At 38.4% G+C, this 13,233-nt stretch overlaps 1 protein-coding gene across 1 annotated transcript in view; it reads left to right on the forward strand.

Annotated features, from left to right (window-relative positions):
• Nucleotides 1–12,668, forward strand: part of LOC146867050 (cadherin-23-like) — a 571,698-nt gene extending 559,030 nt beyond the window's left edge. Inside the window, exons 10-11 of the mRNA XM_085619648.1 lie at nucleotides 12,028–12,140; nucleotides 12,597–12,668. Coding sequence (XP_085475774.1) covers nucleotides 12,028–12,140; nucleotides 12,597–12,668 — 185 coding nt within the window. The remainder of the gene's footprint in view (nucleotides 1–12,027; nucleotides 12,141–12,596) is intronic.
• The last annotated feature ends 565 nt before the right edge of the window (nucleotides 12,669–13,233 follow it).

Genomic DNA, 13,233 nt, shown 5'->3' on the forward strand with positions numbered 1-13,233 from the left:
GTAGTGAAGGTTACTGATGAGATTCAGTTTTGTTACTTTGGTCCAGAACAAGAAAGTGCAGAAAAGGACACAGTAAATGAGGAAAATGAGGAACAGAATGTAGAACTCATTATTACTAAAAATTTTGAGGATGAAATGACAAAATTTACTATCACCTCTAATGAAAGACCAAATATTACTTGTATTTGTTGCCGCAGAAGTCATTATAAAATTCAAACAAGGAATGTTGATCTGTATAAAAAAAGTGAAAATGAAGATAATTATAAGTGGAAGGATTTTGCAACATATATATTTCTTGAAAATTGTTTTGAATTGGGTGAAGATCAGCGTATTTGTAAATACTGTTATAATAAGTTAGAAGAAAATAGAATGCCGACCAGAGCTGTACATAATAATTTAGAATTGGATGCTATTCCTTCCGAACTTTCTGAATTAAATACATATGAGTCTATACTCATTCAATGTGTTCATCCGTTCCAGACCATAGTACGTATGGAGCCCAAAACTGGTAAATTACCTCCTTCTGATTTACTGAGAGGTTTAAAAGGAAGAGTGGTGTATTTGCCCTTGGATTTGAAAAAAAATATGGAAACTATTGATGCGGATACTTTGGAAACTGAACCATTAGTAATTCTGGTTAATGGTGTACCTACAAAGAATAAGAAGATTTGGCAGGAGCTGGTGGATGTACGAAAAGTACAAAGAGCAAATTTGTATTTGAAAAAAAATAATAAATGGTATGAATCAATTTATATAGATGAAGAAGAAGAAGATTTACAAGAAGACACAGAAACACCAACTGGTCAAATTGAAAAAGTGGACAAGTCAAAGGAAGAAGAAATTTATGAACATTTTAGCATACATCCTCTTCATTCAAAAGAAGTTATGGGAGACACTATTGATCTGTTTCAGATGAAGAAAGCAAAAGGAACTCCCGTGAGTGTATGGGAGGAGAGCTTGGAAGCTCGATGTTTTCCCCAGCTGTTTCCTACAGGAAAAGGAGGATGATACGATGATCGTCCAGAACAGATTCCAGCTTCTGAGTATCGGACTACAAGACTATATGCAGAAGATCCAAGATTTCGTCAAAGTATTCCTTATTTGTTCCATCTTTTATTTGAAAGCGACTTGTCTGCATTATCTTATGCAGTAAATCACATTTTAAAAAGTGGAGTACATTTACAAAATGTGTCTGCTAAGGATTTTATGGAGAAAGTGCAGCACCGAGATGATCATTTGGAAACACAACTGATCAATCTGATGGATGGTCAGCGTGGGACAAATGAATATTGGTACCGACGCCATGGTGAATTAAAATGCATGTTACGGAATTTAGGAACTCCTACATGGTTTCTAACCCTAAGCTGTGCCGAGTACGCTTGGGATGATTTACTGGATTTTCTACGAGAGGCAAATTCAAACATTAAAAACATTGAATACAAGACAGCTGGAGAACTGTGCTCATTGGATCCAGTTAATGTTTGCAGATATTTCAATCATAGATTTGAGGCTATGATGTCCTTCATCTGCAATAAAAAAAATCCACCTCTTGGAGAAGTAGTGGATTTCTTTTGGAGAAAAGAGTACCAGGCAAGAGGTGCTCCTCATATTCATATGCTGTTGTGGATCAAGGATGCCCCAAAGTTTGGAACAGATACTGATGAAGCAGTGTTATCTTTCATTGAAGAATATGCAACATGTGCTATACCTAAAAGCACAGAAGAGAAAAAGTTAAAAGAACAAGTTTTACGTTTCCAAAGTCATCGGTGTGGAAAATACTGTCGACGGAAGTACAAGACCAAAGATAAATTCTACACAAAGTGTCGATTTGGATTTCCTAGACCTGTTCTTTCAAAAGGAAGAGTCAACAGTTTTATGTCAGCTGTGCGACATACTATAACCAGAAAATCTCCCAAAAATACCTACAACCTAAAAAGAAATGAAGAGTCAAAATTTATAAATGACTTCAACCCAGTCATTTTATCCATGTGGAATGCTAACATGGATATTCAGTATGTGGCAGACAATTCTATTGCTGTTGCTCGGTATGTGACATCTTACATCACTAAATCTGAGAAAACAGAATTGAAGGAAATGTGGGAAGATATTTCTCACGAGAAGACTGTCAGTAAGAAGCTGTACAGTTTCAGTTTAAAGAAGTTATCGCATCGAGAAATTGGATCCTACGAATGCTCAGATAGGTTATCATCTGCAAGTCTTTACTCGAAATCCAGAAGAATAATTTGGGTAAGCTTAGGCCTTGCAGGAATGAGAAATCGGGTACTGAAATCTGTTGGAGAAATTGAATATTTGGCCGAGAATGACCCAGAAAGTACAGATATTTTGAAATCAAACATGTTGGACACATATTACCCAAAGAGAAGTCATCATCTTGAGAACATGTGTCTCTATGAAGTGCTGCAGAACTAAATTTTTTCACGGAAAGCCACAGAAGACATCAACAATGGAAAATATAAAGTCATTGGTGAGGAAGGATGTTTGGTGAAGCAAACAAAAGGAAGTTTGATAAATCACAGGAAGCTCAGTTGCGAAACTACTGACAAAAAGGAATTTTACTACTTGGCTCTTTTACAGCTGTTTAAACCATGGCGTTCAGAGGACGAACTACTGGGAGAATTTCAAAGCTATGAAGATTCTTTTAATGCTAGCAAAGACAGTATAGAATGCAGTACTTTCACAACTTATGTCCAAATGTTAAATGAAGAAAATGAACAGGAAGCAAAAATTGCAGCTGAAGTAGCTAGAGACAGTTCTCAAGACAGCCAAAGTTCAGGAACACTTAGTCAAGATCCCCTAGGACAACCAATCATAGAAAATGAAGCTGCAGTAGCCATGACTGAAGTAGAAACGGCTATGAATCAAGCACAGGAAGATTCAATCGACTTACTAAATCTGGAACAACAACTGAATGAAGAACAAAAAGAAATTTATGAAGAAGTCGTCAAAAAAATTGATCATGGATTACTACATGAAAAGAAAGAGTGCTCATGCACATCATTTGAACCAATCAGGATGTATGTGAGTGGACAAGCTGGAACTGGTAAAAGTTTCTTAATAAAAGTCATCAGAAGCTACCTACAGCAAAAAACAGCTTCAAATTTGTCTTGAGTGGTAACTGCTCCAACTGGGTTAGCAGCCTATAACATAAAAGGAATTACCTTACATCGCTTGCTAATGTTCCCAGTGGAGCATGAGAACAAAATAGAATACCACAAGCTAACTGGAGAAGCATGCCTCGAAGTTTCAAGAGTGTTGAAGAAGATGCAAGTTCTCATTATTGATGAGGTGAGCATGGTTTCAAATTTAATGCTTGCCTTTGTGCATTTAAGAATGCAACAAATTCTTAAGAGAGACTATGACGTGTTATTTGGAGGTAAACACGTCATAGTTTTTGGAGATCTTTTACAGCTCACTCCAGTTAAAGGACAACCAGTGTTTAATACTGTGACACATGAAGACACGAAGAAGTCATTAGGAAGCATTGGTAATGCGAATATTTGGTCATTCTTTGAGTACAAAGAACTCACTACCAATATGAGACAAGCAAACAACGAAGATTATGCAAATATTCTGAAAGATATCAGAATTGGACTACTCACAGAAGTTGGCAATAAAGCATTACAGAGTCGGTTGCTACATAACTTATTTCCAAATGAAGAAATAGTTGCAGAGAAAATATACCAGAACATTGCAGAAAAAAATACTGTAATCTGCTTAATGCCAACACTACGTGAGTGCTGAATATTCAATGAGGAACTTTTGAAATTGGAAAAGGAAGAGATTAAGAAAATGGAAGCAGAGGACAAAATTCAGCATGAAAGAATTACTTTTACATTAACAGGCAAACTGAAAAATAAATTGGATTCACTAGAGAAGAATATTTCCAAAACAGCTGGATTAGAAAAAAATCTATATGTTTGCATGAATTGTCGAGTGATTTTAAGGAGAAATTTGGATGTAGAAAAAGGTTTAGTGAATGGAGCTATGGGAAGAGTTGTGGGTTTTATTAATTATCAGAAAAAAGAAGGAATTGAATGTTTAAAAATAAAATTTGATCAGATAGAAGAAGTTCAAAGACATTTGTCGTTGTTCGGTTCGTTTCATGCTTGTGAAAGACTTATATGTACGTAGGAAGCAGTTTCCGTTTTCTCTAGCATATGCTGTAACTATTCACAAGTCTCAAGGATTGACTGTAGATAGTGCTTTTGTAAACATTGGTTCTACTGTGTTCAAAGAAGGTATGGCATATGTTGCTTTGTCACGAGTGAAAACATTATCTGGTTTATTTATGATAGACTTTGATGACTCAAAAGTTAGTGCTGATACAAACTGTGTAAAGGAGTATAATAGATTAAGAAGAACCTATGCTCCTCATTTAGGTCAGTATCCTGTGATTGAAAAACATGTTGTTTGTCAGAAAAGGAGATTTGAGAATATCTGTAATGTGGATGAACAGAACAAAAAAAAAAAGGACAGTGTTGAAGAGGTTGTTGGTTGCCATTTTGAAAATAGCTCTGGTGTCAACTGCTATGCAAATGTAGTGCTGAATGTTGTATTTTAACTTGAAAAGTTGCTAGAACAGATAATAGTAAATCATGGAAAAAGATTGTGTTCTCTGCTGAGTCTCCTTTATGAGAAGCTGAGTAATGATAAAACTGAAATAGAAAGTGCTACTGATGTTAGAAATCTTTTAGATGTATGTTGTGGTTCTACACAGTTTAAAGAAAATGTCCAGCAAGATGCACAGGAATGCTTAATATATATTTTGAGTGTACTAGAAGATGAAGGAGTAGAAGTAGAAAACTTATTTGGTGTCTCTTACAAATGGGAACATTGCTGTGAAAACTGTATGAACACATGTAGTAGTAATGTTGATTCAGAAAGGTTCATATTTTTACCATTACCACAAAGTAAATCAGTGACTTTTAGTAAATTAGTTAAAGATGCCAATCACAACATGGAATGTTCTGAATGTAAATCAGACATGTTTTCCACATTATTTTTACAGAAATATGGTCAGTATGTAATTTTAATGATGCAACGTTGTAGAGCTGATGGTTCAAAATTGGACACTTTAATAAAGAAGTTTACAGGACAGCAATTATCAATTTCTGGAAAAACTTTTGTTACAGTTGCAATAATTTTTCATGAAGGACCTACTGTAACTTCTGGGCATTACACAGTTTATCTTAAATGTGAAAAAGGCTGGACACTGTGTAATGATTCCCAATTGATTTTCAAGCAACGTTTGCCTTATGATTTACCCAATTCTTACTTAATTTTTCTGAAACCTAAATTTTGAAAACTAAAAACTGAATCTGAAGAAAGCATTTTTTGTAATTTTAAAGGATTATAATTGAAGATATCACTTAAAAAGGATTTTGAAATTACTATTTGGCCTAAAGGAAAAGTAATAAAAACAATTGTGGACTCCTTTGACAGAAATTGTTTTGGCATGTGTGCTTTTGCGACAAGGTTTAAAGACGGTTTGTCTAGAACATTTTTATTCATCTAGAGAAGTACTTGTAATATATATGTAATATTTCTAACAAGGTATATTTTAGTGAGGAAAGTTTTAGGGCTTTTTTTAAGCAATCTTTCAGATTGTTTTTTTTTTGCCCGCTGTTAAATGATGAATACAATTGTTTTCACTATTTTAAGTGAAAAATAAAAAATTCTGAAAACAGCAAAAAAAGGGCAAAAAATTGCTTTGTAAAATATGTAAAAACATGTAATGCTTTTTGTAATGTATGATTGAATATTAATACTTTTTTTCTTTTTTTGCAGAACTGGAAAGAAAAAAAAAATAATTCTGTTCCCTTGCAAAATACTTTAAAAAAAATGTTTTTCGAAAAAAATTTTTTTTTTTTTAAAATAAGTGAAAAATATTAGTATTACTCAATCCTCCCTTTTCATGCTTCCATTTCTTCACCTCTTTTTGTACATTAATTTTTTTTTTAAAAAAAGAATTTTTTTTTAAAAAAACCTTGGGTGCGCGCAGGGTGCGCGCACCTCAAAAAATTTTTTTTAAAAAACTCCCCCCCAAAAATTTTTTGGGGTTTAGTTTATAAGTGCCTCTTAAAAGAGCCCTTGAGTTAATGGAGGGAAACAGGAAGAGAAAAACGAAAAAAAAGAAAAAACATCTATGGCCTACTGCACTCATGGGCATCAAATTTTCTCTGAATGAGATCAAGACTGGTCTCACACACAGAAATAAGTTTACCACAATCAGTGCAGCGTGTGGACAACCTAGTAAAACAAGGTGGTCCAAAACGAGGTGTGGAAGAAGGCAAAGGCACCACTGCAGAAGAAGTGCTCGGCTGAGCTGCCGAAGATGTGCTCGGCTGAGCTGCTGCAGATGTCGTCGGTTGAGCAGGTGGAGGGTTTGCTCCAGAAGCTCGACGAAAAGTCACTGGATGCATTTTGTCAACATGCCTCAACATAGTGTGAATGCTAAAAGAATATTTCTTGTTAGGATTCCCACGTGACAAGACTTTTTGACAAAGTACACATGTAACTTTAGGTGCATTTACCTTTTTTTGTCCCTCTGGAAAAGTGAAAAACTGCCATATAAAGCTGTCTTTCTGCTTCCTGCTCCTCTGCCTCTCAAGAGTGTCCTGGTCACTGTCTGAAGATGGTTGCTGTTCAGCCATTGTATCACAACAACAGAATAGCTCCTTCTCCAAAGGAATCAGAACTAATAATGAGGGGAGTAGGTGTGGTTTGGGAAGAATCTGGAACTGAAAGTACTTCAAACCAATCAAAAGTGATGATTCTTGATCACATGACTTGCCATGAGGGGATTGGGTGTGGTGTTGAAACAATCAGAAACTGAAAGTAATGATAACCAATAAGAAGTGCTGTTTTATTATGCATATACCCGAGGTGCGCGCACTGCGCAAGCTCCGAGCGCGCACCTCGTGATTACGTATGCGCGAACGCGTAGGAGCGCATGTGCATACGTCATATGGGCGTACGTAGCGCGCATACGTTGAACACGCGTATACGTGACCGTTATTGCGCGTAATTTTAGCGTATGCGGAAGTAAACCGCGTGGAGCGCGTAGGACGCACGCAGGCATGCGTACGTACGTACGCATACGTACTGGGTGCGCGCTCCCAGCGCGCACTATGACGTATATATGCGTACGTAAATAACGTACGACGGTATTCATAAAAAACTTACGAAATTGTACTAGGAGCGCGCTCAGAGCGCGCACCCCAAGAATTTATATAAAAAAAAAAAGTGGAGAAAAATTAATTGCAAAAATTAAAAAAACTGTTCAACTTTATCCTAATTGAAATTTTTAAAAAAAAGCAAAAACAAATAAAAAGATACAGATAATATATAAATGAATCCATAGGAATTTTATTTTTAATTAAAAAAAATTTTTTATAATTAAATAATACAAAAATTAGCATTTAAAAAACCGTACAAATTCACTGAAAAAACCAAAGGTTTCACACACGTTATAGTTAAGAATAGCATTTAAAAAACCTTGCAAATTCACTGAAAAAACCATAGGTTTCACACATGTTATAGTTAGCTGGACATTTCACTCGTGAAAAACCAATGAAATTCCCCCGTTATAGTTAGTTCAGCTAACTATAACTCGCGCCCCCGCAATGCACTGCTGATGACATCACATATTACATCACTCATGACATGGTCAGTGACATCACTCATGACATCACTGATGACATCTCAAATGACATCACTGATGACATCATCCTTGTGACAGAGTGGCAGACCTCCTCTCACCCTAATATAACCTTTGATACACACATTCAAAAATAGAGACTAAAATTTTCAAAAAATGGACATACCAATACCAGTTACAACAACCTCTTGAGTAATTCTAAGATCCACATACACATCCACTCATTCACCAACAGTCCTGTACAGTCACTCATACATGTACTCACTCATCATATGTACTCATACACCTATACATCCTGTTACACAATGCCTCACATCCACAGAGTTACTGACACACATAGTCACTCATGAAAATAAAGAAAGAAACATACATTTACTTGCATATACATTTATACACACACCACCACACTTACTTCTACGGGAACTTACACATACTTAGTCTTTTAAACAATCACTTATAGAAACACATATTTATTCATACAGGAACTCTTTCAATCTCTCACTCTCACATATACTCAGTTATATACACCAATAGTCACATATACTAGTTTAAAACATATGTAGTTACTCATAGAGACACTATTGAGACAGTCATTCACTCACTAACACACCCATGCACACACTCATCCACCCATACAGTCCTGCAGACATGCTGTCTTCAACACATACAAACAGTGAGTCACTCATTCATGTACCTATGCAGTACGTAATACCCCCCACCGAACCATACACACACTCAGACTGATACTCAAAAAACCAACTAATAACCTATATAGACACCCATGTAGCTACTCACCAACCCATGCAGTCACTTATACACAAAGTGAGAGACTGATACAGATATTTACATATTTAAACATTACTCACTAAGCCATGTATTCACTAAGATACACTTAATCAGTCAGTTATACAATCAATTTTTCAAAAACAAATCATCCATTTAGACACTTATATACCCATTTATTCTTCCATCGTCCTTGAGATATACATATATAAAACATATTTAATTTTCAGAAAAATACACATTCACTGGATGATGTCATCAGTGATGTCATTTGAGATGTCATCAGTGATGTCATGAGTGATGTCACTGACCATGTCATGAGTGATGTAATATGTGACGTCATCAGCAGTGCATTGCGGGGGCGCGAGTTATAGTTAGCTGAACTAACTATAATGGGGGAATTTCATTGGTTTTTCACGAGTGAAATGTCCAGCTAACTATAACATGTGTGAAACCTATGGTTTTTTAAGTGAAAATATATATATATATATATATATATATATATATATTCATATATACACACACATATATCTACACGTCAGGGTATGGTCAGCAATAATAATGGAGTAGGCTTAATAGGACATATATAATAAAAGAAATGACAGTCATGGACAGTGTAACTTTTTGCTGTCAAACTTTTGCATTTGCATTTACAATCAATCAATCAATCAGGAATTTATAGAACGCACTACTCACCCGCAAGGGTCTAAAGGTGCTGGGGGGGTTTGGGCAGCTCCGAGGTCATCTGAAGAGCCAGGTTTTGAGGTCTTTTCTGAAGGCTTGCAGTCGAGGGCCTCGTCTGATGCTGAGGGGGAGTTCGTCTTGGCTGCGATATAGGAGAAGGATCTGCCCCCCGTTCTCTGTGGATGCAGGGGGTTTCTGCAAGAGATAGGTCGGCGGAGCCGAGGTATCTCTTGGGGGCGTGGAAGGTGATTCTTTCGTTGGGGTATTGGGGTCCGGTGTTGTGGAGGACTTTGTAGGCGTGTGTGAGCAGCTTGAAGGTAACTCTCTTTCGACGGGGAGCCAGTGGAGATCGAAGAGGTTCCAGGTGATGTGGTTGTGTCGTGGTATTCTGAGGATGAGCCTGGCAGCAGTGTTTCAGATGATCTGAAGTTTGTGAAGAAGTGATTTGTTGATTCCTGCATAGAGAGCATTTCCGTATTCCAACCTGCTGGTGATGAGTTCATGGGTGACGGTCTTCCTGGAGTCGGGGGATCTATTTGAAGGTCTTGAAGAGTATGCGCAGGGTGTTGAAGCATGTGGAGGACACAGCGTTGATCTGTTGGTTCATGATGAGTGAGGAGTCGAGTATGCTGCCGAGGTTGTGTGTGTGGTCCGTGGGTGTGGGAGTTTTCCAGAGGAGGGGGGCCACCAGGTGTCGTCCCACGTGCCAGGGGTGGATCCGAGGATGAGGACTTCTATTTCCTCCGAGTTGAGCTTCAGGCAGCTGCTGCTCATCCGGGATGCGTCGTCCTTCATTCTGTCCTGAAAACTGTGCCTGGTGATGTTGGGTTTCTTGGTGAGGGAGAGGATGAGCTGGGTGTCATCTGAGTAGGATACTATGCTGAGTCCGTGTTTTCTGACAATGATTGCAAAGGGGCCATGTAGATGTTGAAGAGCGTGGGGCTGAGAGAGGATACTTGTGGTATTCTGCATCTGATCTCTGTGGTTTCAGAGAGGAAGAGGGGAGTATTATTCTTTGTGTTCTGCCAGAGAGGAAAGAGAGGATCCAGTCTAAGGCGGTTCCCTGTATGCCGGCGTCATGGAGTCTGGTAGCTAGTGTGTGGTGGGAGATAGTGTTGAAGGCTGCTGAGAGGTCTAGTAGAATGAGGGCTGTAGTGTGTCCTTGATCGAGGAGGGTGCGGATGTCGTTGGTGGCAGCAAGGAGGGCAGTCTCAGTGCTGTGGTTGATGCGGAATCCAGATTGAGATTATTCGAGGATGTTGTTAGTTTAGCGTTAGCTGGGTGTTGATGATCTTCATGATGACTGTACCAATGAAGGGAAGGAGAGAGATGGGCCTGTAGTTCTTGAGGTCTATCAGGTCAGTGGAGGGCTTCTTGAGGAGGGATTAGACTTCGGCGTGTTTCCAGTCGTTGGGGAACGTGCCTGTTTTGAGGGCACAGTTGATTGTCCATCAAATTTCAGGTGCGATGGTGGAGGGGGCCCTGTGGACGATGTGCAGCGGGCAGGTGTCAGTGGGTGCTCCAGAGTGGATCGGTAGCAGCTGCTACTGGCTCAAGGTGTAGCAACTTCCAGAGAACCCATATTTATCACTTTGATTGTGCACTCTAACTCTCCCAGGGCATTATATCTATGTTCCTGTGAGAGGTTTTCACTGGCTTTGAACATTGTTTTTTTTATTTTAATTTTTTTAAGCTTCGTGGCTCTAGGGTGCAGGGACCTTCTTAATAATTCCTAAGGTGGTGTAAAAGTAAATAATGAACTCATGCACTCAATTTATGGAATATTAAAAACACCATTAACAATGACAAAATTAACAGTGGAGCGTTTCATGTATTAATGAATTTCATAGCAATATGTTATGAGGCTTTAATTGAGAGGTTTTAATGATGCTGCATTGATTTATCATGACACATTTATGCTTTTATTATCTTAGTGACACCCGGGGTCTTACTTTTAATGACTGCAACTGATTCTCAGTACAGCGCACTTGGTGAAGTATTGTGGTTTTAGATTTGAGGGTTAAGACCCTAGCCACAGGCCAGGTCTTCCCACGCTGCATAGTGCCCCAGCAGGTTAGGCACATGTTCTGTACACTCATCAAGCCCTACTAGGCACAGCCTAAGGCCATGCACATTAGAAGGAATGAGTGGCCATGGTAGGTTGGGCACAAGGCCTGGCGGGCAAAGCTCTGTGGCCAAACTCGCTGTGTACAGCCTTTGTCTCTGTGCAACAAAAGATGGACAACTTCCTCAAGTAGGGCACAGGTCCTGACCAGAGGCCAGACCCTGTGGCCAACCTCTGCATCGCACGGCCAAAGGCAATGTACGATATGGGTTGGGTGGACACGAAAAGTTGAACGCAGGGCCTGGCCACAGTACACCATACAAACAATGGAATCCCCTGAAAAAAACACTTAAAAATTAGTTGTGGTTCTTGTTCAAACCCCTGAAATTCGTCAGATATAGTTAGCAAAGCACACAACACATGCCATAAGTCGTGCCACCTGTCATGGTCCCATAATATTTAGAACACTCTTTTGTTTGCTTCTGTAACTTTGCCAAATTGGTGTTTTGACCATGGTGGCTGGCATTAGTTAATGCAAGTGTTGTAAGTTTGAGCCAGAACCACAACTCACTTTGAAACTTTTTTTTCTGTTACACGTATGTGTGTGTCTGTCTAGAAAGTTATAACTACCAACTAAGAAAGTTGTGTTCCAAAACAGACTGATAAGGTCCTCTTTAGCTAGTTCCTCTTACAAAGCCATAGCAAATCTTCTTAAATAGAAAACAATTAATCACTTTGCAAGTCTTCTTAAGTAGAAAACAATGAATCACTTTCATAATTGTTTTCTTTTTCACATTTTTGTTTCCATGGGCAGGTGAGATCACGACTACAACATTGCTGGACAGAGAGGTCAAGTCTGAGTACATCCTGATCATCCGAGCAGTGGATGGTGGTGTGGGGCCGAACCAGAAAATTGGCATTGCAACCGTAAGTCTCAGTTTCTCTCTGTGTGCCCCTTGGTGTCTTTGCATGTACAAGATTTCGTATGTTAATAAAATTGGATAATCGTAATCATCATGATCATCAGGCAAGTAACTTTTGTAATCAAGCCACCATGATCATCCCAGGACATAGGTAAGTGGTCCTAGGTCAGAGCAGGCTAGACAAATTAAATAATCTGTAGCTCGGTCCATAAAAGTAACAGATTCCCCCTTCCAGCAGACCCTTGTGGATCAGCTGGATTGAACTAATGGATCACTAAGAATTGGTTCCTCAAACCCTGACCCCTACAACTGTGCGTGCTGTGCCTGGTGCTAAACATCACCCCATGAGAATGTTTGATAACAACAAAGTGGTGGAGGCGTGACAAGCTACATCTTCCAAACACAGTTGCTAGAGATTTATTTTTTGTTTTCCTAAGTGATGACCACATTTAATTTTCAGACATCTATTCATTCCCTTGATAACATAGACCTGCCCTGGGGCGTGCTAGCCGCAGTATCAACTTGGCTCTAACGCACTTACTGTATTAAGCACACTAACCTGGTCAACCGTTGAAGGCAATGGATAGATTAGCATCATTTCATAGTTGCAACCCTCATCAAAGATATTCACACTGATGTGTGTATATCTAATAAAGTTAGCAATATCTGTATTTTGAATAACTGAATAATGCTTAATTTGTGCCTCCGTATCTAATCCTATTCCTGAATGTTTGTTGTTGAAAAATGGTTGAAATTCTCCAAACAACGTAGCAGGGGTCTTCACCTTATGGATCTATTCCAATGGGCTTTACAGAATTTTCAGGACTTATTTGTGAAGAGAAGATGGCCTTTTCTTATTTAAAAAAAGGTTGTTTTTGTTGATAAATCACATTTTGTACCCTCTATTGCGTTTTCTGAGATCCTCTTTGGTGGGATCAGAGAGGCCGTCTTTCTAAATTAATTTAGGTATTTATTTAATTAATTTTTTTTAGTGCATACAGCATGACTTAATTTCCTCAAGGTATTTGTAAGAAAATGGCACTGTGTAACTTGAGATGGTTGAGTATGGAGATGGCAAATCCCCAGTTTTCAGTTAT

The sequence above is a fragment of the Triturus cristatus genome, chromosome 1_2 (genome assembly GCF_964204655.1).
Source record: "Triturus cristatus chromosome 1_2, aTriCri1.1, whole genome shotgun sequence".
In the NCBI taxonomy this organism is placed as follows: Eukaryota; Metazoa; Chordata; class Amphibia; order Caudata; family Salamandridae; genus Triturus; species Triturus cristatus.